Source organism: Macrotis lagotis, chromosome 1, assembly GCF_037893015.1.
Source record: "Macrotis lagotis isolate mMagLag1 chromosome 1, bilby.v1.9.chrom.fasta, whole genome shotgun sequence".
Lineage (NCBI taxonomy): Eukaryota > Metazoa > Chordata > Mammalia > Peramelemorphia > Peramelidae > Macrotis > Macrotis lagotis.
In genome coordinates, this window is record NC_133658.1 from 81,627,996 (window position 1) to 81,654,678 (window position 26,683).

Sequence of the window (26,683 nt, forward strand, 5' to 3'; positions counted from 1 at the left end):
GTCCTGTTTGTGGTAGCAAAGAATTGGAATTGAGTGAATGTTGATCAATTGGGGAATGGCCAAACAAATTGTGGTATATGTATGTTATTGAACACTAGTGTTCTATTAGAAACCAAGAGGGATAGGATTTTAGAGAAGTCTGGAAAGAATGAAATAAACTGATGTTGAGTGAGATGAGCAGAACCAGAAGAACAATGTGTACCCTAACAGCAACATGGGAGTGATGATCAACCTTAATGAACTTGCTCATTCCATCATTGCAATAATCAGGGACAATTTTAGAGTACCTGATATTGAAAATACCATCTGTATCCAGAGAAAGAACTGTGGAGTTTAAACAAAGACCAAAGTCTATTACCTTCAATTTTTTTAAAGTGTCTTATGTACTATGTAATTTTGTTATTTCTAATATTTTATTTTCTCTTCAATGATATGATTTCTCTCTCAACACATTCAATTTTGATCAACATATAGCATGGAAACAATGTAAAGATGATCAGATTGCCTTCTATGGGGGGATGGGGGAGGGAAGGGAGGGTGGGGGAAAAATTGTAAAATTCAAAACCTTACAAAAAATGATAGGCTGAAACTACTATTGTATATACTTGGAAACAAATAACATATTAAAAATTTAAAAATTAAAGATAATAAAGTAAAAATTAAACAATTTAAAAAATTTAATGTAGAACTTTCCTAAAAAAATCAGTGGAAGGGGAGGTGAGAGGGTGATCAAATAAATACCTATTAATTTAAAAAACATTTAAAGCTCTATAGAGATGTAATTTATTATCATTAAATATTATTATTATTTGACTTAGGAGGATGGGTATCTAAGTCACTCAGATGGAAATCTGAGACTCAACTTTGTTACTAAATACTCTCCTGCACAGAGATTGTGCAACAGGTTTGCATTGAGTGGAGATAGTATTTCACATCAGGATATTAGTTGGCTTCTGAAGGGATCCCTTCTGACAACACTCACTGGGCTGACTTTGCTCTCTCAGGAGTGCAGTGGGGGGGGAAAAAAGGATAATGACTGGTTTTTCCATAAAATTATTGAGACTGAAAGCGTTCATCAGCCCCTCCCCCTAATTTTATACATAGGAAAACTGAGACCCAGAAAAAGGAAAGGTCTGGAAAAGAGTAATCATTCATTCCTACCTAAAGCATTTATGCCAACTAAGTTAGGCGTTGAATGTGCAAAGAACAAAATGAATGAATCCCTCTCTTCGAAGAGTTGACTTTATTAGAGGGAGATGAATTTATATTTGTGTGTGTGTATATATATATATATATATATATATATATGTATATATGTGTTATATTGTATGTATGTACATTTATATATTTGTATTGCGTATGTATAGCCTTTCTTTTCCCTGGAAGAAATGAGAATTACAATTTAGACTAGAGTGACCACAGTGAGAGACCTGATGAATAGAATGAGTCACCGACTTTTAGACCTTGGAAAATTTAGACTGTGATCCTTAGAATATAATCTCTCAGAGGGAGAGGAATTACAAAACAAAGCGCACAGAGTGTCAGAACTGGAAGAAATCCTAGGAGAGAGAGAATATAAGATTCTGTAAATACCTAATCCAGGAGGAGGAAGGGAAGCAGTAAGAGGAGGCATAGGGAAAGGAGGTGGAGATGTGGGAGGAGGAACAGGAGGAGGAGCCACCAGCAGCGGAGGCGAGTGGAAGGTGGGTGCTGCGCTGAGCAGAGAAGCTGGGATCAAGGCTGCCTCAGCCTAAGCAGGTCGGGAGAGAAGGAAGGCTTGAGGCCGCAGTTGAAGTAGGGCAGGAAAGAGAAGGGAGCTGGGGCCCGGACTGAGTGTGCACGGCTGCATCTGAAGATGGAGGTCATGGGCGGACAGGCCCCTGCTGGGGCAGGAGGTCTGGCAGCCGTAAACATGGGGCCCGAAGCCCTCATCCTAGCTGTGGCAGTGGCTGGGGCTGGAGGAGGGCCGTCCCCTACGACTGCGGGGAGCGGATCGAACCCAGAGACCGATACATGGACGTGGACTTGGACATGGAAGGGGGAGTGGTCAGGGCAGGACATAGCACTAGGCCCCACGTTGGCGGCTCTGTTGCTACTGTACGCTGCGTTGTGGGCTAGTGTGGTAGAGCTGAGATGGAGGGTCCTGGACCTGGCTCAGCAGCAGGAAGAAGAGCCGGAGCCGGAGGCAGGGGCAGAGGACAGGGCAGACACAAGGAGAGAAACAGAGGCAGGGGCAGAAGCAAAGCAGGTGCCGGAGCGGGAGCCTGAGCAGGCGCCCGAGCTCCAACAGAAGCCAGAAGCCGCGCCCGAGGTGGCAGCGGAGGCAGAGGCCGGGGCAGAGCTGGAGGAGCCGCGGGCACCTTCGGGTGCCTGGGCCCCAAAGGGATCTGCATCTTTATGCGAGATCGGGCCCTGGACCCAGGTGCCCCTGCTGGGCATGGGCGCCCGCCCTGGGGGACTCGCAGGGGTAGTGGTTGCTGTCCGCTCGGGGCTGGTGCTGAAGCTGACGACGTTGAATGCCAGAGCCAGGGCTTTGCTACTGCCCGGCTCACAACAAGCGAGCCTAGACCAGGGCGGCACCCGCCGCCTGCGTCCTCTGGGAGTAGATGTGCTTGGCACGGACAACCGCGGGAACAATGGTCGCTTCTTCCCCAGGCTTGGGGCCTTCCAGGAGCAACTGCTTCACCTACTGGAGCAGGAGGCCTGGCGAGCAAGAACCAACATCCTCGTCTTCTTGGACGCCAAGGTGAGGCTATCAGTTGGGTGGGCCAATTTCTGGGGCTGTCTTAGCCATCCCTCAAGTGCTCCTAGGATCCTATAACTAATAAATCCTCACTACCACAAGGCTGACATCGGTATCTGCCTGATGCAAAGATGAGGATGGTCAGGACAAAATTAAGTTGGGGAAGTACAGGAGGAGAGACTGTCTTTAAATCCCTCAAAATAGTAGATATTATCCCCTGACCTTCTTATCTTCCTGGACACCAAAATGAGGGAACCGGCATTGAAGATCAGTGACCTGAGGGATCTGGATGTGAGCCATTCATAGAGACAGTCATCCATGCTTCCTACTCATGCCCCACCCCCTCACTGCAGAGGGTAGGATGGAGAGATTTGCATGGAATCCTAAGATTTATTTGTTAGACACTCACAAAATGGACCATAAAACATTTTGAATTTTTATGTCAGTCTACTATATTTGATTTTCACAACAACTAGTATAGATTATACAAGTATTATCCCCATTTTATAGAGCCTTAGATTAATTAAATAACTCCCTCACAGAGGCAATGATAGATGATAAATGGCCCCCAAAGCCCTCCCACTCCATATTGACCCTTTTCAGGGAGATGACATCATCTGCATTATTTTATTGTAATAAGCCCTACTAGGGGCCCCCAAATCATTTTATGAAATTTGGAAATACTTTTTATTCTTATTTGGCTTTGCTTTCATTAGTATTTGCCTTCATGGGATTTTTTCCTCTAACATCCCTAGCTTATATCAGGCTCCATATTTCATAAATGAAAACTCCCCAAATTTAAATCCCAACCCTCCTTTGAAGGAGGGAAAATGAAACATCCCCCCCCTCAATTCTAACTCAATTTACACAATAAAAAGGGAAATGATGTCCACAGAGAAATTATTTTTTTGACATACTATACTGGTGAGCTTCAATCTCCTTTCTTCCTCCAAAAAAAAACACCTGGCTTTTACAAAACTTGAGTGTAATTTGTTATCATCCATATTACTAAAAAAACAAGCATAGTGAAAATGAATAAAATGTTTATTTGAAATGTAAGAAACAGAAAAAAAGCTTTCATCATAACTTTTTATGGAGTAATTTTGGGAAGAACTTGTCAGAGCTTGTTTTCTTCTGGTAGATTATTTGAAAATTCAAATCAACTCCTTAACATGATAAAGTCTCAGAGAAGAAATTTTGTGTCATTTTTTAGTGTATACTTGTAATTTTTTTCACCAAATCCTTCAAAAATTTTCTAAGCATTTACTAAATGGCAAGCCTTATGGTTGGTGATGTTGATAGAAAAATTAAAATCAACAGAGTCCTTGATCTAAAGATGATTATATTATAATTATCCTTCCAGATATATGTAATGATATATTAACATTTTATAATGTTAATTATAGTTTATTTTGTGTAGTGCTTTATAGCCATCATCTTATTTAATTTTCACAGCAATCTTTTGAGGTTATGGTATATTAACCCCATTTTACAAAAGGGGAGAAAGATTTAAAGATGTCAAATCATTTGCCTATGGTCATACAATTGGTAAATGGCAGAGCACGAAATGAACACAGATTTTTTAATGTAAAATTCTCTTTCCATTGATACCATAGCTGCCTACCATTTTCAGAGTGAAGATTATGTTCAGGAACCTATTTTATTCAGGATAATATATATTAGGGAATTGTTGAGCTTTAGTTTATTTTAATCACAATATATATTTTTCCTTGGACACATAGTTAATCTAGTATGGTTATGATTGAGTCAGTGAGTAAGGTTAGTGAATAGACATTATTTCTTTTCTAAACAGAAACATTTAGTTTAGAAAAGGCTTACTAAGGAATTTGATAGCTGTCTTCAAATATTTGAAGGATTGTCATGAAGAAGGGATTGGATTGGTTCTGCTCAGTCCTAGAGGACAGAAACTAAGATGAAAGATTAGAAGATAGCATGGCATATTGAAAGAAAATCACTGTATTTTGAATGAGGACTTGAGTTCAAATCTTACTCTTATTTTTACTATTTGCATAATTTTGGGCCAGTAAACTCTCTCTAGATTTTACCTTTCTTACTGTAAAGTGAAGAGGCTAGATGAAATCAAACCTTTGAACTCAAATTCTATGACTTGCTATGAAAAGTTGAAAGAAGGTAGACTATGGCTTGATGTAGGCATAATTTTAATGATAGAGCTTTCCAAACATGATTGGAAAAGAATAGGTTCCAGCTACCTAGAGGTCTTCAAGTGCAAAATGGATAGACACTTGTCAGTGGTGTTCTAAAAAGGATTTCTTAACCCAGAATTCTAGAGTGGTGAAGCATTCACTGGCATTAAGTAAAATAATTATATTTATTAACACAAAATAAGCCTTACAACTTTTAACATTTTAAAAAATTCTTTCTAATATGCAATATATCCTCTTTTTGCTGGAGTTACTTGTCTTACATGATTCAGCTTTGAAGTTCACAAGATGTTGACACAAATTTGTTCTTTTTTATCATGACACTGAATTTCTATCATATTTGATATTTCATTTAGATGAACCATCCATTTCTCTGTACCTAGCCTTAATTCTTTCCACAAATTTTTAATGAGACTTCAATCAAGTTCTTATGCTATTGATACATGGTTATCTCTACCTCCTTAACCTTTTGTGACATGTTCAAAGGTAAAAGGCAAATATAGCATATAGTATTCCATTTTCATTTGCAAATTTCAGATTCCAAAATATTTCTGTTTTTTTTATAAATTACATTTGGAAACATGGTATAGTGTTTAGAAAGTCAGAGTCAGCACTTAAAAAGCCTAGGTTTAAGTCTCACCTCTGACACATACTGGTTTATGACTCTAGGCAAGGAAGTCACTTAATCTTTCAGTGATGTAGGCAAGACTCATTGCCCCCCCCCCCCAAGAAACCTGGCCAATCTGCTTGGGGAATTTGGGGTTTAGGGAATTTCTCAACAGGAGTTCTGTCAATTAAATCATGAATCAGGTTCCTATTCCCATCATCCTCTACAATTACAGACCTAGTAAAATTCTTTAAATCTTCCAAAAAAAAATTTTGGAGGGTGAATGTTTTAGTGTCTAGTAAAGATGTCCAGATCTTGCAGGGTCATTTATACTTCTTTTTTTTTAAAGATTTTATTTTAAGCTTTACAATTTTTCCCCTAATCTTACTTCCCTCCCCTCAACCCCCACAGAAGGCAATTTGTCAGTCTTTACATTGCTTCCATGGTATACGTTGATCCAAATTGAATGTAATGAGAGAGAAATCATATCCTTAAGGAAGGAACATAAAGTAAAAGAGATAACAAGATCGGACAATAAGATATCAGTTTTTCCCCCCTAAATTAAAGGTGATAGTCCTTGATCTTTGTTCAAACTCCACAGTTCTTTGTCTGGTTACAGATGGTATTCTCCATCACAGATAACCCAAAATTGTTCCTGACTGTTGCACTGATGGAATGAGCAAGTCCATCAAGGTTGATCATCACCCTCATGTTGCTGTTAGGATGTACAATGTTTTTCTGGTTCTGCTCATCTCACTCAGCATCAGTTCATGCAAATCCCTCCAGGCTTCCCTGAAATCCTGTCCCTCCTGGTTTCTAATAGAACAATAGTGTTCCATGACATACATATACCATTCCCCAATTGAAGGACATTTACTTGATTTCCAGTTCTTTGCCACCAGAAACAGGGCTGCTATTGGATATTTTTGTACAAGTGATGTTTTTACCCCTTTTCATCATCTCTTCAGGGTATAGTCCCAGTAGTGGTATTGCTGGGTCAAAGTGTATGCACATTTTTGTTGCCCTTTGGGCATAGTTCCAGAATGCTTTCCAGAAAGGTTGGATGAGTTCACAGCTCCACCAACAATGTATTAGTGTCCCAGATTTCCCATAACTCTTCCAACATTGAACATTGTCCTTTCTGGTCATATTGGCCAGCATTTAGACTTCTTCTGACAAAGATTTTGTTACTTTTTTGGATGAAAAAAGTGAATTTTAAAGTTACCTTTCTCCAAGCTTCAGTACTCCAGTCTTTGTTTTGTTTAGTCTGAGACATGTATGTTTTCTTCAAAAGAATTATTAGGTAGTACAGTGGAAAGAGCACCAGCCCTGGAATCAGGAGGACCTGGGTTCCAAACCAGATACTTAATAATTACCTAGCCATGTGACCTTGGACAAGTCACTTAACCCCATTGCCTTGCAAAAAAAAAAGAATACTGGGGAAGCTAGGTGGCCCAGTGGATAAAGCATTGACCCTGGCATCAGGAGAACTTGAGTTCAAAATCCATCCTCAGACACAATAGTTGCCTAGCTGTGTGACCATGGGCAAGTTACTTAACCCCATTGCCTTAAATAAAAATTTAAAAATTAAAAAGAAGAATAACTGCCTTTTTTAAAGCTACTCTTCTCACTGTTCTAAGTTCAGGAAGTCTATGCTACACTGTGGAAGAATGTATAAAAATCCCTGCAGGTCTGTTCTAATTTTATGGAGATTAATTAGGCTGTTTTGCTGCAATAACTTGTTAATTTGAGGCTTTCAAATCTCACTGTTTTTGTAATTTTGTACAATTAATCCTATTTAATTGAAGACTTAATGATCCTATATAGTGCCAATTTCCCCATATAGTGCCAATAGCCACTACCATTAGCAGTTACTGAAATGGACTCTTTAAAAGCCAGAGCTTTTGTACATTCCTTGGAGCAATATATAGTTAATGAACATAAAATTTAATAGAACACTCACAAGAAAAGACAACAATGAAACATATAATATTTATTTTTATGCCATTGCACTATCATGCTTTCCTTACTTATCTGGTCATACTTTTTTAGGCTTCTTTGTTGGGTCATCATCTATGTTGAACCCATTTGCAAGATTACTCCCTTAAGCTCATTCTTTGGTCCTTGTCTTTCTCAGTTCCCTCTTGGTAAATTCATCATCTTCCAAAAGTCCAATTATCATCTCTATGCAGATGACTACTATATCTATACACCTAATACTCATCTCTCTCCTGAGTTCCTGTCCTTGAAGTAACTACCTGCTGAATATCTCCACTTTGGTATCCCAAAACACATCCAAAACAGATCTCATCTTTTTCCTTTTTTCCTAACTTCCCTAATTTCATTGAAAGCATATCCTTCTAGTCACCCAAGCTTAAAATCCAAGTCATCCTTGACTACTCACTCTCAATCATGCATCTCCCTCCTTGCTCATATGTATTCAGTTGCCAAAACCTATGAATTCTGACAATATAATAACTCTCGTGTGTATTTTAACTCCACTCATATAGCTATCAATCTAGTTCAGACCTTCATCACCTCTCACTTGGATTATTACAATGATCTACTAATTTATCTTCCAATCTTCAGGTTGTTCCTGCTCAGATCCATTCTTCATACTGCACTCAGAGTGATGCTGTTAAAGGACAGTTTTGATCATGTCACTTACCTGCTCAAGCAGTTTCATTATCTCCCTCTTTCCTTTAGTTTAAAAGATCAATTTTCACAATGTGGTTTTTGTTTCCACTCTAATTGGACTTTCCCAAATTCTTTCCACTATACTTCTCTTCCATTGGTTTTAGATGGTCAGTATGTCAATATACATTTATTAAACACCTATGTGACCACAGCGTCAGTCATTGTGCTAAGCACTGGGTATATGATGATGATGTTTGTCCTTCATTCTCAAAGAAGACCATGACATTGAGGAATTGATATCATGACAAGCACATGAATTGGAACTTGAGTGAAGGGGGTGCCATGCTAAATCATCAGCCTCAATTTCTCCTACAGAGCCATCTGGATCCAGTGACCAGATATGATCAGGAAATGGCCCTGGATGTGAGGTCATTTGAATTAAATGACTTACCCAAGGTCACTCAACTAGTAAATGTCAAGTATCTGACTTCAGATTCTAACTCCTGGCCTCCTGACTCCAAGGCCAGTGCACCACCTAGCTGCCCCTGAGTACATAAAAAGAGATTTTTTAAAAAATCCAGTCTTCCAGGAGCTCAAATCTAATGGGGAAGACTACAAACAAACAAATACATACAAACAAGCTATATTGAGCATAAATATGAAATATTGATTTGTAAAAGACTTCCTGTAGAAGACAGAATTTTGATTGAGACTAAAGAGGAGGCTAGTAGGTATCAGGATATAAGGAGAAACAGCTTCCAGTTATGAATGACAGAGAAAATACCCAGAATCAGTAGATGGAGCATCTTATCCATGAAACATCAAGGAAGGTCATGTCACTGGATTGAAATGTGGCAATAAGTAAGGTGTACAAAGGTATACAAAGGTGTACAAAGCCTAGAAAGGTAGAAGTCTGAAGTGGAAGATTTTATATTTGTTCCTAGAGGCATTAGGAGGCCATTAAAATTTATAGCGCACTGGTGTGGAGGAAGTGGGGCGAAGGTAACAGGATCAACCTACTTTGGTAGTTGAATGGAGACGGATCAAAAATGGGGAGATAACTTGAGGCAGGCAGACCTACCAGCAGGCTATTGCAGTAATCCAAGTGTGAGATCATGAGGGATTGCATTAGAATAAAGGCAATGTCAGAGGACAGAAGAAACTGTATTTGAGAGATGTTGCAAAGGTGAAAGTCTTCATAATAGATTGGATATGGCAGGTGACAGTGAGGAGTTAAGGATGATATTTGGGAGTCTGAAGGAGCAGGAGGAAGGTTTTGAGTTTAAGATGTTAAGATGTCCACTGTACAGACAGTGGCTTTTGCATTTTTATTAATTATTAATTATTAATTAATTTATTAATTTTTATTTTTATTAATACTCCACTGAAACTCCACTCTGTTATTTACTCTATTATGTTGAATAGATTACATCTTCCTAGAGCCAGATTCTAATAACCCAGCAAGTCTGACTAATATTTATGGATTCAAATTTGTCTTTCTGTGTGAATCTCTCTTATTAATATATTTAACACTCATATTTTCTTTGAATCTCATTAGCAAAAGTAGTTCTTGCACTGATGGAAATTGTAACCCTTCTACACCCTCTCATCTTTTTCAATTCAGCTATATTTGCCTATGAAGTCTCCATAGGGTATTTTCCCAATATACTGGAGGTATTCTTTGGATTTATTTTAGAAATAATTTGTGAATTACAATTTAGCATTGAGGAAGACCAGTTGCTATCCCACATTCTTGCTATATTAATACCAAGTCTCCTTTTCCAGATAATGGAATTATCATATTCCTTCATAATGTCTTTAGTCATATCCTTTTTTGAAATCATTTTTAACATCTTTCTATAGATGACTTACACCCATCTTCACTTACATGCATCTTCTCTTTGTTCTTCGAGGTATCTACAATTGTGATTTCATCACTGTGATATATTATTTGTAAACATAGAGCATCACTAGGAGATTTCTATTCAAGAGGTGAACTTTTGTGTTGACAGGCATATTAGCCTATTGAAATATTTTTGATTCTAATACACATACAAATTCACAGACACATTGACACAGATGCAGATACAGTAAGGTGTTTTGTTCTTAGACTGTTTCCTCATTAAAGTAAATAAATCATTTTTATCAGATAGATTTGATGATGGTTAAAGGCTAAGCAGCTCAATGTGACAACTTGCAACTGATCACCATCTTCAATTAATCATTATGTTAAATATCCATAGAATTTGGTTCCAGGGCATTTTTTAATGAGAGATCTTTTGGACTGTAAGAAGGGAGCAGCAAATAATAAATTAGGCAGCAAAATAACTACTCTAGTATGATTGGTAAATAAATCAACTATTTTATTTTTTTTATTCTGAACCTAAAAATGCCAAAGAAAATGGACATCTTCATACACGTAGCAGAACAGAAAAAGAGAACAGTATAAAAAATTGTGAATCTCAGTTATATACAACTTGCTATTCTTTTAAAATATATAATAAATTCAATGTCATTTTCAAAGCTATTCTGTTGCCTTGGATTCTTTCCACATTTGCTTCAGTTCTCTTGTGTATCAAAAAAAAAAAGGTTTAAATGGACCTTTTTGCTTTTCTTTTTTTTCCTCTTACTACTCCAGGCCATTCCCTCTCTCTCCAACTGTTACTTCAATTAAAGAAAAGAAAAATATGAAATAAATATGCATAATCAATACAAGTATTTCATACATTTTCCATGTATAAAAATAAATAATTTCTCATAGCAAAATACATTGCATTCATATATCATATTTATTCAGCCAGTCCCCAATTGATGGAAACCCCTTAATTCCTATTCCTTATTACAGCTGCTATAAGTATTTTTGGACATAAGGAGTCTTTTCCCTGTTTCTTTTTTCTTTTGTTTTTCATTTTTTTTTGTGGGTATCACCCTAGTACTATACCAAAGGGTATATACAATTTAGTGACTTTTGGAATATCATTTCAAATTGCTTTTTCAGAATGGCAGAATGAATTCACAGTTCTACCAATATATGATATCACCCAATAACGTGTCTGTCTCTTTGTCCTATAACCCTCCAAGAACTACCATTTTTCCTTTTCTGTCATCTTTACCCATTTTATGAGTTTGAAGTAGAACATTACAGTTGCTTTAATTTACATTTCTCTAGTTATTACTGCTTTGTAGTAATTTTTTAATATGACTATATTAGAATGTAAATAATTCATTATCATATAGTCTGAGAATCAATTGGCCATTCTTGATTTTGTGCTGGCTTGTGAAAATTTCTTTGGTTTATTTTGTGGCAGATTGAGTATCTAAGCTAAAATCCCTCTTAAGAAGCTTATGGAATTTTTGAGAGCACAAATATAAGAAGCTAAATTTCAGAATTTGATTTGAGAAATGCCATAGTCATTTAGTCATATAATGATCATGGAACTCTGATAGATTTTCAGGGGAAAGTAAGTTCTAAATGTTATTTGATTTATACTCAAGGATTACACATCTATGGGATCGATATCTAGCCCCAAAGAGATTCTGTGAGCTTGGGTTTCAGGCACTGATATTTGAGATGAAGAATTATTTTTTTAAATTTTTTTTTAGGTTTTTGCAAGGCAAATGGGGTTAAGTGGCTTGCCCAAGGCCACACAGCTAGGTAATTATTGTGTCTGAGGTTGGATTTGAACTCAGATACTCCTGACTCCAGGGCTGGTGCTCTATCCACTGCACCACTTAGCTGCCCCCAAGAATTATTTTTTTAATAACAGTTCATCAAAGGAAGGTGGCAATGCATTTATTGTACCTAACAATTTGTATGGAACATCTTAATCCAAAATTTTAAAACCAACAAACTGTTAGTTCATTAAAGAATAGCTTTATTTGCTACAGCTATGATTTACATCTTAAAAATGAAATTATCATAGTCATTTAGAGCTGAAAGGATCTTAGAAAGTAACATTGTATAATTAAGAGAATACTGTATTTATAAACAGAAGATCTAAGTTTGAATCCTAGCTCTATTGCATCCTGAGTAAATCCTTTTGTTTTACTGGGTCTTGGTTTCGTTGTCAATAAAATGAGGCAGTTGAATAAGATAGCCTCCCTCCAACACATCCATACTTTAAGAGATTTGGAGAATGGCATTGATACAAGAGAGGTGGAGAAATTATTCAATATTATTGCTGCTGTCAGTCTCTCCTTAACACCTTCATGTTTTCAAGAAATCTCCTCCCCAATTTCTTAGATGTAATTAGAAGCAAATCTCTTCCTCTTACTTCCCTTCTCTTAAACAAGCAAGACAAAAAAGACTTAAAATAAACTACTAGATAATTCTGAGAATAGATGCCAACTTGTTCAGAGATTAGAGGCATATTAGTTACAAAGTATATAATTTTGTTGTTTTGATGAAAGACAATTGCTGACGAAAGAACAAAGCATTTGAACCCAGGAAATCCTGGTTCAAGTTTTAATTTCCCCTTTACAGTCATGTAACCGAAGAATCTAAATGTTAAAAGAAACCTCACAGGCTGTATGTACACCAACCTTTGTCTGACTAGCAAGCCTTTCTACAACATAGCTAACAAAAGGCCATCTCCAGAAGAGACCTCCTCTCAGGGTAGCTCATTTCACTTTTATATCATTCTGATGACCATAAGGAGTTTCTACTCACTGATCTCAGTCATCCCATATAAGTCCATGGAAAACATAAATATTGCTCTTTCATAATTTTCCAATTCTCTAAGATATATTCCTTCAACAAATTGAAAACAGATATCGAGTTAGCCCTGAGTCTTCTCTTCTCCAAGTTAACATTTCTGTTTTCTCAGCTTCTCTTTATATGGAATTATCTCAGTCATTTATCATCATGGTTGCCTTTGGATACTCTACATCTTATCAATGTCCTACCTAAAATGTGGTAGCCTGAAGCAAGATTAACACTTTGTGTCTGATTGGGGCAAATAAAGTGGAATTTTCATCTTCATTACGGACATTAAATCTTTCTTTACTGAGATCACATTGACTTTTTGGATGCCTTAGTGATACCATTGACTCAATTGGAGTTTGTAGACCACTAAAACTCACAAATATTTCTCAAACATCTATCTGGTCACACCTCTGTGACATGAGATTAGTTTTTTTAATCCATGTCTAAGATTTCACATTTATCTCTATATTCAATTTGGTCCAATGTTTTAGATTAAAAAAGATTCTTTTGGGTCCTATCTGTAGAAGTCATTGTTTCTAGCATAGCATTTTCTGCATATTTAATAATACCATCATAGATGCCTTCATTCAAGTCTCTATAATAAAATAATGAATCATACAAAACCAAAGACAGATCATATGACTCCATTAACTTTTGCCTTCCAAATTGCCATTAATAACTAGGATCTAGTAATTCAGGAAGTTTCAAATCCACTAATTCTACTAACATCTAGCCCTCATTTCTCCATGTTGTTCACAAGAATGCCAGGAGATAACTTGTCAAATACCTTGCTAAAATCAAGGTAAAAGATATCTATCTGTGTAATTTGTTTGTTATACCCTCATGAGAACTGATCATTAAATTTTTTCAGTGTGAACTAAAAATTTAGGAAATCAGCAAATGTTACAAATCAGGACTAGGCTTATTATTCTGTTTATTTTCCAGACCTAAGAAAGTAATGGAGAAGATGCTAATAAAATAAAGCCAATTGCTAAAAAATTTACTAGCTTACCTCTGAATAGCGTATTCCTTATCCACCAGTCTAGTAAAACTGCCAGAAAAGGAAATGAGATTAGTCTAGAATATGATTTATTCTAAATCAAACTATTTGTCTCTCTATGATGACTGTTTTCTTTTTAAGACATTCATTAGTTCCATATGTCAAATAAGGCATTGTAGAACTTTTCCAGGAATGGTAGTGACTCAGTAATCATATTTTTCCAGTTCCTTCAAACTTTTCATATGATGAGTGACATGATCTAATTTAAAGTGGAGTAAGGAGAAACTTTCATTTAAATCTGTGCCTGATACTATCTGTATGACTATGAGAAAATCACTTAATTTTTTATCTTTAATTTTTTTCATCTGTAAAGAGTAGATAACACCCTTAGTAGTTTCCTCATAGACCTGTAGTCATGATCAAATGATATCTGTGTGGAACACTTTGCAACCGTTAAAATGTCACATAAATTGAAGTTGCTATTACTGGGGGATATAGTTCAAATGGGTCTATTGACTTTAGCTCTTCAAAGCACTCTCTTCCTATATTAATGCATTTATTGAATTCAACTCCATGACAACTATTTTTTGTTCTGTTCTTTCCACTCCAATAAACAATTCTTCTTGACAAAGAAAATAGATATAAAAATATAAGTTGAAAGTTCTTTTTCTTAGCTGTGATTTCTTTAAGTGTCACATCATGAGGCTCTTATCTATGATAGTGTTCATAAAACAGAATTCAGAAACTACTCAGTATATCCAAAATGGCATTTAAATTTTTATGTTAAGCCATATCTGAAGAAGTGAATGATGGATATGTTAAAAGTTATGTTAAAGTTATTCAAATAAAGTATAACTCCTTATCCTGGCATTCAAAGCCTTCCATATTCTGAGGCAAACTGACTCTCCAGTCTTTTGTCAATTGACTCACTTTCATGCATTCCATCTACAATTTTAACCAAACTAAATTTCCTACTTGACTGGAACTTTACTTCTATAGGACCATGGGCAAATCATTTACCTTCTCTAATTTCCTCCCTAAATTCCTCAATTGTAAAATTAAGAGATTAGTTAGACAGTTCTAAGGTACCTTCTATCGTTAAATTGCTAAGGAAAAAGCAGTTTGTTTATATGAGAAGTATTCTTTAGGTAAACCTTGGTCCTATAAAGTCTATTTATCAAAAGGGATTGATATCCCTAGCACAGAGAAAAGACAGAAAAATTTTTGTGTATGATTTGAAGTAGTTGGCCTCTGAGGTGCCATCCATATTTTAAAAACAAATTCTGTGATGTTTTTCCTGACTTTATTACTTCCTACATTTAGTACCAATTACCCCCAATCATTGATTCAGTGATAACTAGATGACATAGCTAGGAGGAAAGAAGCAACCACATGAATGGAATTTTTATATCCTAATGAGATTTTTTTAAAGGCCATCTTTGCAACCAGTAGAGGTATAAAGTGTTTGGGATAAGATGAAATGGTCCCTTCAACTGATTTCTACCAGCTATCAGAGCAGCATAGAAAGCTGTGAGTTTTGCTAGTCAGGAATGGCAACTCCCAGATAGATGATGGGGACTGAAACCTCAAACGGAGTTCTCCATCAGCTATCTGAACAGTGCAGAAGTTGGAAATTACAGAATAATTAATGAAGAGCAATTCCCAGAGTATTTGATAAAGCTGTTGCATCAAACATGGTTTCCATATTTCTCTTTATATTGAATAATGTTTCAATTTTCCAGTTCAGGGGACAGCTAGGTAGCACAGTGGATAGAGCACCAGCCCTGGAGTTAGGAGTAACTGAGCTCAAATCCAGCCCCAGACACTTAATTGCCTAGCTATGTGACCTTGGGCAAGTCACTTCTCACCATTGCAATAAATAAAATTTTTTTTAAATTTTCCAGTTCTTTGTAGGATCAGATAGATCATCTTTTTTTTTACTCTACTAGAATGCAGTAGCCTATTATCTATAGGAATTAGGAAGATTTTTAAAAAAGAAGTAAAATCAAACATTGATTAGGTATTGAGGCCATTCTTAAGACTTAACTTGACCCAGAAAAAAGTCAGGGACTTTCTTAAGTACAAAACAGTCAGGAAGAGATCTAGACCTTCATTCAGGTAAGCAACATCATGAATTTGAAAAGAGGGAAAGAATTTTCCAGCAATTTAAGGCATATGAAGCAAAAAAGTAATAAACAGATTAACAAAAAACCAGCAACAACCAAAAAGGTATGTAAGTTGAAAAAAAGTAATCTTAAGGAATTTTCTTTTTCTTCTAATTTTTTTTTCCATTGTCACATTCTCCATGGGAAAAACAATGCTTAAAAGCATTTACAAGTTTCTCTTGGGAATCAACATATGAATGCTTATCTAGATATGGTGTCAGAAAGAACTGCACAAAGACTATTAAAGAAAAAAGACCTCAACTTACATACTATCCTATTATACAAATACATAAAAAAATGGGCATCCTCTAGCAAGCAATGTCAGCTTATTGACATTCACAGAGAAAAGATGATACTTAGTTACAAAAATCCTAAATAGTAAATATTCCTGTAAATATTATGGAAAATGGACACAGAACTACAAACCAGACATTATGAAAATATATTTTAAGCAGTTGAAGTTTTGTTTGGGTCATCATAGTATCTGTGGACTAGTGCTTTTAACTTTTGATGTCACCTTCCTTTATTAATGAAATCTCTTGCCATCCTCCTTTTAGGTTGTCATTGGATACTTGACTTCCTGAGCCAGTTGCCTCTTTGTCCTTCCTCATTCCAAATTCTACGGGTCTCTAGTCATAAACTTGACTGGTCCTTCTCATTCAATCCAACCAACACTTCATGCATTTACTGTTTGTAGAAAATTTAGCTACAAGATGGTCTTTGTCGTTATTATTTCTTCAATCTAATACAGTGATATTTTGAGCAGGACATGACTCAGGCTAATCGCCTGGCAGGTTATATTCAGTATTAGAATGAATAAGACATTCATGAGTTGTGTAACAGTTAACAGAGAATTACTTAAGTATAGCCAGAGAATAAGTATATACATTGAGGATATACTGAATTGAACCAGCTAAATAAAACTCTGCTGTCCCTGACTTGCCCTGTGGTAGTCCAACACTTCTTACTCATTCAAACAGCTTTCCCCATGATTTAAGGGGGGAAAAAAGGTCATCAGACAATATACATGGGAGTCTGTTTACCAAGACAGACTCAGAAACTTTTTGAAAACAATTTTAAAACACTTCTCACACAAATTAAATCAGATTTAAATAACTGGGTAAATATCAACTGCTCATGGATAGGCAGAACTAATATAATAAAAATGACAGTTCTACCAAGACTAAACTACCTGTTTAGTGCCCTACCAATCAAAATTCCAAAAAATTACTTTAATGAGATAGAAAAAGTTGTAAGTAAATTCATATGGAGAAATAAAAAGTCAAGAATTTCCAGGAATTTAATGGAAAAAAAAAGTGCAAAAGAAGGGGGCTTAGCCCTACCTGATCTAAAATTATATTATAAAGCACTAGTCATCAAAACTTTGGTATTGACTAAGAAATAGAGTGGTGGATCAGTGAAATAGATTAGGTGCAACAGCAGGAAACAATTATAGTAATCTGCTGTTTGATAAACCCAAAGAGTCCAGCTATTGGGATAAAAATTCTCTCTTTAATAAAAACTGCTGGGAAAATTGGAAGTTAGTATGGAAGAAACTTAGATTAGACCAACACCTCACACTCTTTACCAAGATAAGATCCAAATGGTTACAGGATTTAGACATAAAAAACAATACTATAAGCAAATTTGAAGATCAAGGACTAGTTTACCTGTCAGATCTATGGAAAGGGGAGTAGTTTATGACTAAGGAAGAAATGAAGACCATCACCAAAAACAAACTAGATGATTTTGATTACATTAAATTAAAAAGCTTTTGCACTGGGGCAGCTAGGTGGTATAGTGGATAAAGCACCAGCCTTGGAGTCAGGAGTACCTGGGTTCAAATCCGGTCTCAGACACTTAATAATTACCTAGCTATGTGGCCTTGGGCAAGCCACTTAACCCCATTTGCCTAGCAAAAAAACCTAAATTAAAAAAAAGCTTTTGCACAGTTAAACCACTGTAACCAAGATCAAAAGAAATATAGTAAATTGGGAAACAATCTTTACAACTAATGATTCTGACAAAGGACTCATTTCTAAAATATACAGAGAACTGGGGTGGCTAGGTGGTGCAGGTGATAGAGCACTGGCCCTGGAGTCAGGAGTACCTGAGTTCAAATTCAGCCTCAGACACTTAAAAATCACCTAGCTGTGTGGCCTTGGGCAAGCCACTTAACCCCAATTGCCTTGCAAAAAAAAAAAAAACCCTAAAAAAATTAAAATAAAATAAAATATACAGAGGAGGTCTGGATCTCTTCCTGACTGTTTTGTACTTGGGGTAAGGAAGTCCCTGATTTCATTCTAGGTCAAGTTAAGACTTAAGAAACATCTCACTACCTAATTAAGAAAAATGAGCCCAAATTGCAAGGGGAAGGAGGGTAGGATATTATGATATTGCTCCAACCAGAGGGAATAAGATATATGCAGAGATATTTGTAATATTAAATAATATATCTAAAAGGTATTTGATCATTTGCCTTATATATATTAAATCTATACATACATATGGGTATGTGCGTGTGTGTATTCAAGACCTTAAAGATTTTTTTGTTAACGAGAAAACTATCATAGGCAGAGGGTGTAATATTTAGAACCATGAGACTATCAGACCTAGAAAGGGAATTCAGGAGCCCCCGATCCAACACTCTCATTTTATAGATGAGAAAACTTGAGACCAAAGGAGAAGAATTTTGAATATTTTCTTTATTGCTTAAAATGTGGCAATTAGTTTTTGTCTATTGATCGAAGAAATGACAAACTCCAATATACTGTCATATTATTTTTGAATAGAATGTAGCAAAGGTCAGGTTAGTGTGATACAGTGATGGAATTCAGCAGGTACTTATATTAAGAGGAACAACATTGCTGTCACTGTGGAGGGAGAAGATGCACATCTGCTCAACTTTGATACTGGCAGAACCAATACCTAATTATATGTTGAGTAGTTGTTAAAAAGGCCCTTGTAATCAGGGTTCTCTCTAAGATTGACAGCTGGGCCTATGTGGAAATCACAAATTTATTCTTTCTTAATGTTCATCTGCACAACAATATTTTCTAAGAGCCTGTAATAATGTCCATTCTGTCCATAGGTGAAAAAAATTGATGGAAGTATGTTTGTAATATTTATCTATTTATTAAGACTCATTATACCTTTGATTAAATACTACATTTTAATTCCCTTGTTTTTGTTACTTTAGTAAACAAACATATAAAGTAAAAAGAAAAAGTGCCAAACAACCAGAGGGTGACAAGCTGTCCTTTTTTTCCATTTTATATTACTTCTAAAATTCCCCCAAGATGTTATGAGTACACTGGTGTTCCCAGTAAAATCAAAAGGAAGCTGAGACACAATGAACCAATAGAAATATAGATTTCAAGGGTTCTCTTATAGTCCATTTTGAATGTCATGGAAGTAGAAGAAAAAAAGAGTTAAATAGGTAGAATGAGTTTTGGTTCTGCATATGTTCCAACATTGACTGCTATGTTTACATAGCTGCTTTTGCTTCATAAGATATACTTGCTTACTGTGAGTAATATAACATAATCTAGTTTCATGTGCCACTTTTATTGTTCTTATTTGAGTATTAAAGGCATCAAGTATTAAACTATCTATTGGTATATCTTTTTTGTAGATAAAATAGTCATTAGGTCAAAGAAATGGTTGTTAATTTATTTGAATTCCACCACTGGTGTGAAATCTCACGATTAATAATAATTATAGCAATAATAATCATAATTGACTTACATAGTGCTTTAAGGCTTACAAATTATTTTATATAAATTATTTAATGTGTTCTTCATAGCAGCCCTAGAAAATAAGTGCTGTATCATCTCCATTTTACAGGTGAGGCAACTGAGGTTCAAGTAAATTGAATGACTCATTCATGGTCACAGAACTAGTAAGTGTCAGAGATGGTATTCAAATCCAAATTTTCCTGACTCCAGGTCCTGTGTTCTGTCCACTATTCTATGTTATCTCTACAAAGCAGTAACTAATATTTTGTTTGATTTGGTTTTTTTAATAACAAAATCTTACCTGAATGTGTTTTACCCTGTTGGGGTTTTTCTTAGTTTTTTTTTTTTTTTGCAAGGCAAATTGGGTTAAGTGGCTTGCCCAAGGCCACACAGCTAGGTAATTATTAAGTGCCTGAGATCAGATTTGAACTCAGGTACTGCTGACTCCAGGCCTGGTGCTCTATCCACTGCGCCACCTAGCTGCCCCCGTTTTACCATGTTTTGAAAACGGTCAAAGCACTTTTCTATCAGTTTTGGCAACTATTTCAGGTCCTTTGACTATTCCACAGCTGACTTTGGTTCATTCCCTGCCCATATAGAGAGGGATGTGGATCAAATGAGAAGGGAACTAGGATCACTAGTTATATAGTTAATATATAGGTATTCTAAAAAGGACCCATAACTCCTTTTACTTTTTCCATGTGAATATGATGCAGGGAGTTATAAGAATATGATAATAGGGAGTTATGGACATAGGAGATTTGTATTTGGAAATAGATTTTGTAGTATTTTAAATTTTGTAAAAATGTTATATGCTCCCATGATATAAATTAACTCCTATTGTTCCACTGTTAAATGTAAATTCATAATGTCTACTCACGCTCACCCCCAAACTTCCAGTCTTTTAATCTAGTTTCAGTCACATGGGGGGGGGAGGGATTTCGCCTTTGCCCACAATCCCTTGACCCTTCTGTACCCAGAGAATGGGCAAGACTATAAAAAGCTGGACTGGAATCCCCAAGCAGCATGCAGACTCCTGAATCTTGACCCAGTCAGCTCTCCCTGGCTCTCCCTGACACTCTCTCTATGTCTCTCTGTCTCACTCTGTCTCTCAGTCTCTAACTCTCTCTCTCTGTCTCTCTCTGTCTCTCTCTCTGTCTCTTTCTCTCTCTCTCTGTCTCTGTCTCTGCCTTACTCTCTCTCAAACAAACCTCACCTAGTCTTTTGGTATTCTGAGTAGTTTACAAAGTGCTTGCTGCTTCTCCAGGGGGAGAAAAGATTTTAATCTGTAACTTTGCAGGCTTGCATAATAAATTCTGAGCAATTTTAAAGTCCCAGGGCTGTGTGTGGATTCTTTCACCATTCAAGACCTCTCAACTTAAATTGGTGGCACCAACCCCCCAGCAACAAATCCTTCAATCTCCTCCATATAATCCTGACAAGATCCCTAAGGTCCAATGGTTAACATGCAAAATGCACCTAGCTTCTAGATTTGGGAGCTGGCTTCTGGGGAGAAATATTTTTCCAGCCCTAATTCAGGGTTGAGATCCAGAAATAAGTAATTACATGGGGCAGCTAGGTGGTACAGTGGATAGAGCACCGGCCTTGAGTCAGGAAGACCTGAGTTCAAATCCAGCCTCAGACACTGAATAATTGCCTAGCTGTGTGACCTTGGGCAAGTCACTTGACCCCATTGCCCCTTAAATAAAATTCTTAAAAAAAATAAGTAATTACATTTCAGTGGAAAAAATACTGAATTTGGAGTCTGAGAATACCTTTCTAAGACTGTGCACTATAAACCTGTGACTATGATAAGGGAATCTCATTTTTTGTTTTATTAATTATTAGCTTTGTAACCTTGGGTCAAGTAATTTCTTCTCTCTCTCTCTCCAAACTCCAAAATATAAAAAAGAGATTAATAAACCCTGTCTTGCCTCCAATATAAGATTGGTGTGAGGCTCAAATGAGATGATGAACATAAAATATGTTTGTATGTGAAAATTTCATATCTTATCTATATCTATTTATATCTATATCTATCTATATCTATCTATCTATCTATCTATCTATCTATCTATCTATGAATGTGAGACTTAATCACCAAGTTTTATCTCCATTGTTCTACTCTTTCAGTTAATGAAGAAAATCTACCATCAGTTTTTCAATGACTACAAAATGGATGGAGACCCAAAAATGAGTGGTCTGTCACTCCAGCAGCTCCTTGAGATCTTGCTGTCTTGTAAGAAGATCACAACTACTTACATTAAGAGGAACAACATTGCTGTCACTGTGGAGGGAGAAGATCCACATTTGCTCAGCTTTGGTACTGGTGAGATGCTAGCCTTCCATGAAGTTTCAAAATATATATATATATATATATATATCCAAGTTACTTATAATCAGAGAAGGGTTGTATGTCAGAGTTGGAAACATCCTTAAAGGATATCAAGGTCAACCTTAAGGTGAAGAAGAGTAACAGAGGGGTACCAATATCTTCATTTTATAGATAAGGAAACTTGGCCCTAAAAAGTTAGGGTGCTTGCCCAAGGTCATAATGATAGTGAAGGTCAGAGATCAGTCAGTCAGTAAACATTTATTAAGTATCCATTATATTCCAGGCACTGTATTATGGGAGGAAGGTCTAAAACAAAGCAAAAGCTGTCCCTACCCTCAAAGAATTTACAATCTAATGGAATTTGAACCACGGTCCTCTGACTCAAACTCTATTCTATTGGACAGTGCTGAATCACCCTTACAACTCAAAGAGTTGTCCTTGATCTCCTTTAGGGATGGAGAATTTTATACCTTCCAAGGAAGACCATCCCACAGAATTGACAGCAAGGAAGATTTTTCTTGGTAAAACTATTCTTTAGCAATGAAAGTACCTCAGATCATCAAATTTCCAAAATCTAAGGATTTAGAGTTAGAATATATCTTAGGGGTCTAATCGAACTCCTTCCTATAAAAAATAAGGAATATAAGCCCCCAAATGGTCATACCACTTGAGGATTCAAGGTCAGCTTGAGACTATTGGGGTAAATGACTTGCCCTAGGGTCAAACAGATAGTAAATTTCTGAGGCTGAATTTGATCTCAGGTCCAGTGCTCTATCCACTGTACCACCTAGAAAATACTTATTTAGTAAAAAGAAGAATCAGTATTCAAATCCAGATTTTCTGTCTTGAAATTCATTGATTTTCTGTTCCACCAAGCTGTTTTTCCCTCTCAGACTTGACATTTCCAATTTTTTCAAACAATACTCACATGGCCTAGTCTTTTGACATGCCACCCATTCCCATGCCTATTTTATTTAGTTGTCCTCCTTTGAACATCTCAGATTGTTTTCAGTGTTCCTCCTGAAAATGAGAACTGAACACAGTACTTCAGCTACCATGTTCCTTGTGTTAAGCAGCTAGATGATGCCAGTGGATGGTGTGTTGCCCCTAAAGTCAGGAGGAACTGAATTCTAATCCAGCCTCAGACACTTACTAGCTATGTGAACCTGGGCAGGTCACAAACCTGATTGCTTTTCACCCAGGGTCATCTCCAATCATTCATTCATATCTGATCACTGGACACAAATGGCCCCAGAGGAAAAAGTAAGGCTGGTGACTTTAACACAGCACCTCCTTACTCAAATCCAATTTATGTGCAGGTCATAGCATCATTTCCCTGATTTTCTCCCCTTGTGTTGGACAGTATAACTCTGGGAGAAAAAAAAATTGGAGAGATAATTTTTAAAACCATTTTGCTTGGGGGCAAGGTGGGACAGGGAGGGGGGAAGGATCATGAGGAGGGTCATGAGGAGAAAGACTCATGGAGATAATAACTTCAATAGTTTGTGTAGTACTATAGAGTTTATAATGTACTTTCCCCAAGATGATCCCATGAGGGAAGTAGTGTATGCAGCTTATCACTATTTCACAGAAAAGGGGCAAAAAATCTCAGAAAGAGGAAGGATCTTGTAGTCAGAGTCTGCTTTCTTTACTCTCATATGCACAGTATATTTCAATTTCAAAGTAAAATCTAGATTGTACTTCAGATGTGAATTTATCTTGATCTAACAATAAAATTCTAACTACCACTTATAATTTTCTATTTGAATCTGAATTCTTTTCAGGGTCTGGTGAGAATCTTCGACCAAGGGGCCTGGAATCAAATGAAGAATTAGCCACCAACATGACAACACTTGGGGATCATAGAGATGTTTTTCAGTCTTTATCAGCTAATACTAAACAGTCCAGAGAAATTGTTGAAGAATTTAAAAGTGATGGGCTACTTTGTGCTCACTTTGAGTAAACAAGAGCAAAGAGAGAATAGGTTTTCCAGAATAGGTAGACCTATCTTGTCATGATATTCTTGCAGAGCCTCCAAAGTTAGTCAAAATAATCTTAGTGAGCAAATGACATCATCCTGGATCCATATCTTTAAATGCAGGCCAAAAATTTTTTTAAAGGGATGTAAAATATAAGATTTCATTGAGCTGTCAAATTCACACACTGGAAAAAAGATACACACATATCACTGTTATGCTTCGTATTCACTGGGTTACCTAGGATAAAAAAATGCAGTTATTGATCCCTTAGGATTTTTATGAGAAAGTGAGGTACTAGGGTTCTGGACTCCTCATGCTTGTAAAGGTATATATACTCTTGGGATGTCAGAGTAATAAGGGTCATTGTCTTAGACCATAGAAAATAGAGCATGAGAACTAGGAGGAACCTCAGAACATAGTACAAATTGTGGCATTTCCGAGGGATCTTAAGAGAGGTTCTATCAGACAAGTCTTCAGTTAGCTTTAGTGTCTCTCTTCAAATATGTGCCAAAATAAGGAATGAAGATTGTACTTGTATGTCGATTCCCTTCATTAATGCACTATGAATCATCCTATTAGAGATATGTTGATTGTATGTGATCCTATAATGTCCATCTCTAATATATAGTTATTTAAGTGATATTATTGTTTCTTATAAAGTATATGAATATTGTTGGTCTTTTTTGTATTGTATTAATGCATAAGTTAAATAAATATATGAAAAAGTACTTATGAAATTGGTGGAAAATTCTCTTGAAAATGATATGAAAGGGGAGGCTAGGTGGCTCTGTGGATAGAGCACCAGCCCTGGAGTCAGGAGTACCTGGGTTCAAATCCAGTCTCAGACACTTAATAATTACCTAGCTGTATGGCCTTGGGTAAGCCACTTAACCCCATTTGCCTTGTAAAAAACCTTAAAAAAAATAAAATGATATGAAAGAAATGAAAAATAATATTTACTTAGATACTTACTAGACTGGGAGCTCCCTGAAAGGATAGACCATCTTATCTAAATTTTTGTTCATTCTAGAACCCCACCCCTATTATATATATATATATATATATATATATATATATATATATATATATATATATATATAGCACCAAAGCAATAATATATAGCTTAAAGATTGATTGAAAGGATTAGACACAGACAGCTAAGCCATATGATTCAAGTGCAAAGACAAAGGTTCTCTGGCCATAGGAGTTGTAGTAATCCTTTATTTCTGCAGTGCACCAATGACCTATGAGAAAAAAGGTTACCTAGAGTTTGACTTTAACAAAAGACAGAAGGGTAAGTGGTTAGTTGGTACAGTGGATGGAGCACTGGCCCTAGAGTCAGGAGGACTTGACCTCAGACACTTAATAACCACCTAGCTGTGTGACCTTGGGCAAGTCACTTAACCCCATTGCCTTGAAAAAGACAAAGTGAAAACACATGTGTATTTTTTCATTATGCCTGTGAACATTCATGCATAATTGGGAGCTCAGTAGAGGCTTTGGGGAGAATATAGTTATACAGTGGCACAGTCAGAAGGTAGGGTCTTCAGATGAAGAAAATTTGCCCATCAAAGAAGTTCCCAGATATATTTTCAGTCATGTCCACCAAGGGCAGAAGGATCATTATCAATAATCCCATTGACTTCAGAAAAGGTCTCTCTCTTACTTTGGACTAGATGCTCTAACAGATATGCTAAATGATCCTTTCAAACTAGAAAGGTTATCTTGATCTTATACTTTTATAACTGGTAATGTACTTAAGAAAGGTTCTCTAGAGACAGTTTGCCTTTTTAAATTGATCTGATTAAAAGGCTTACTTCCTGGTAAACTTCCAACCACTTGAGTTACAGAAATATAATTTAAATATACATATATATCTATTCATGGAAGAATTCATATATGTATTTATATATATTAATTATATGAATGTATTCATATATATGTATATATTATATGTATGTATGTGGGCAAAATTCATTGTTCATACATCACAGGTTGATGTCTTGACTTGTGTGGTTTGGATATAAGTGAAGCAGAATTGCACAAAGTTGTCAGTTCCATTTCTCTTCCAGAATAATTGAAATCTAGTGACAAGACAAAAGTTAGGATGACTAACAATGGCCTTGTGGATGAACTTGGCATCTTCAATTTCTGATCAAGCTCCAAGCACTCTTCAGCACCTGCTTCAGTTGTTTTATGAACATCAGAACAAAATATTCTTATCAATTCATAGAGCCAAAGCCTGGCATAGATACCACCTAACTCACCAATTTGTTTGCGGTTGTTAGTTACTCTCAACCTAGTTTAGCTTGTCTGCCAAGACAGCTCTAGTAGGGTGTGACCACTTTTCATATTTCAGTTTCTTGACGCTATAGGGGAGAATTGGGTAAAGGTGGACATGGAAGGTAGGTGAGTAACCTTGAAATGATCTTGATAAACCACATCAGTCCTCCTGGAACAACCATACAACCCAGGTGATGGGAGTAGTTTTCAGGATATGGAGATGTTTCAATAGTGTAAATTGATGAGATTTAATCTTTTAGGTTAAACAAATTTCTGTAGAACTTGAGTGAGGGGTGGAGATTTTGTTGT

The 26,683-nt window shown here is 36.3% G+C and overlaps 1 protein-coding gene across 1 annotated transcript; it reads left to right on the forward strand.

Annotated features, from left to right (window-relative positions):
• Window positions 1-1,912: 1,912 nt before the first annotated feature.
• Window positions 1,913-24,945, forward strand: LOC141512576 (uncharacterized). Its single transcript, XM_074221663.1, has 3 exons — window positions 1,913-2,746; window positions 21,911-22,106; window positions 23,897-24,945. The coding sequence occupies exons 1-3, from the start codon at window positions 1,913-1,915 to the stop codon at window positions 24,073-24,075; spliced, it is 1,209 nt and encodes a 402-aa protein (XP_074077764.1). The 3' UTR covers window positions 24,076-24,945.
• Window positions 24,946-26,683: the final 1,738 nt, after the last annotated feature.

Excerpts from the sequence above, each read along its gene's own strand:
- LOC141512576 (XM_074221663.1), top strand. The coding sequence starts at position 1,913 with ATGGGGCCCGAAGCCCTCATCCTAGCTGTGGCAGTGGCTGGGGCTGGA. Across the intron at positions 2,747-21,910 it reads TCGTCTTCTTGGACGCCAAG|TTAATGAAGAAAATCTACCA; the intron begins GTGAGGCTATCA and ends CTACTCTTTCAG. Across the intron at positions 22,107-23,896 it reads TTTGCTCAGCTTTGGTACTG|GGTCTGGTGAGAATCTTCGA; the intron begins GTGAGATGCTAG and ends AATTCTTTTCAG.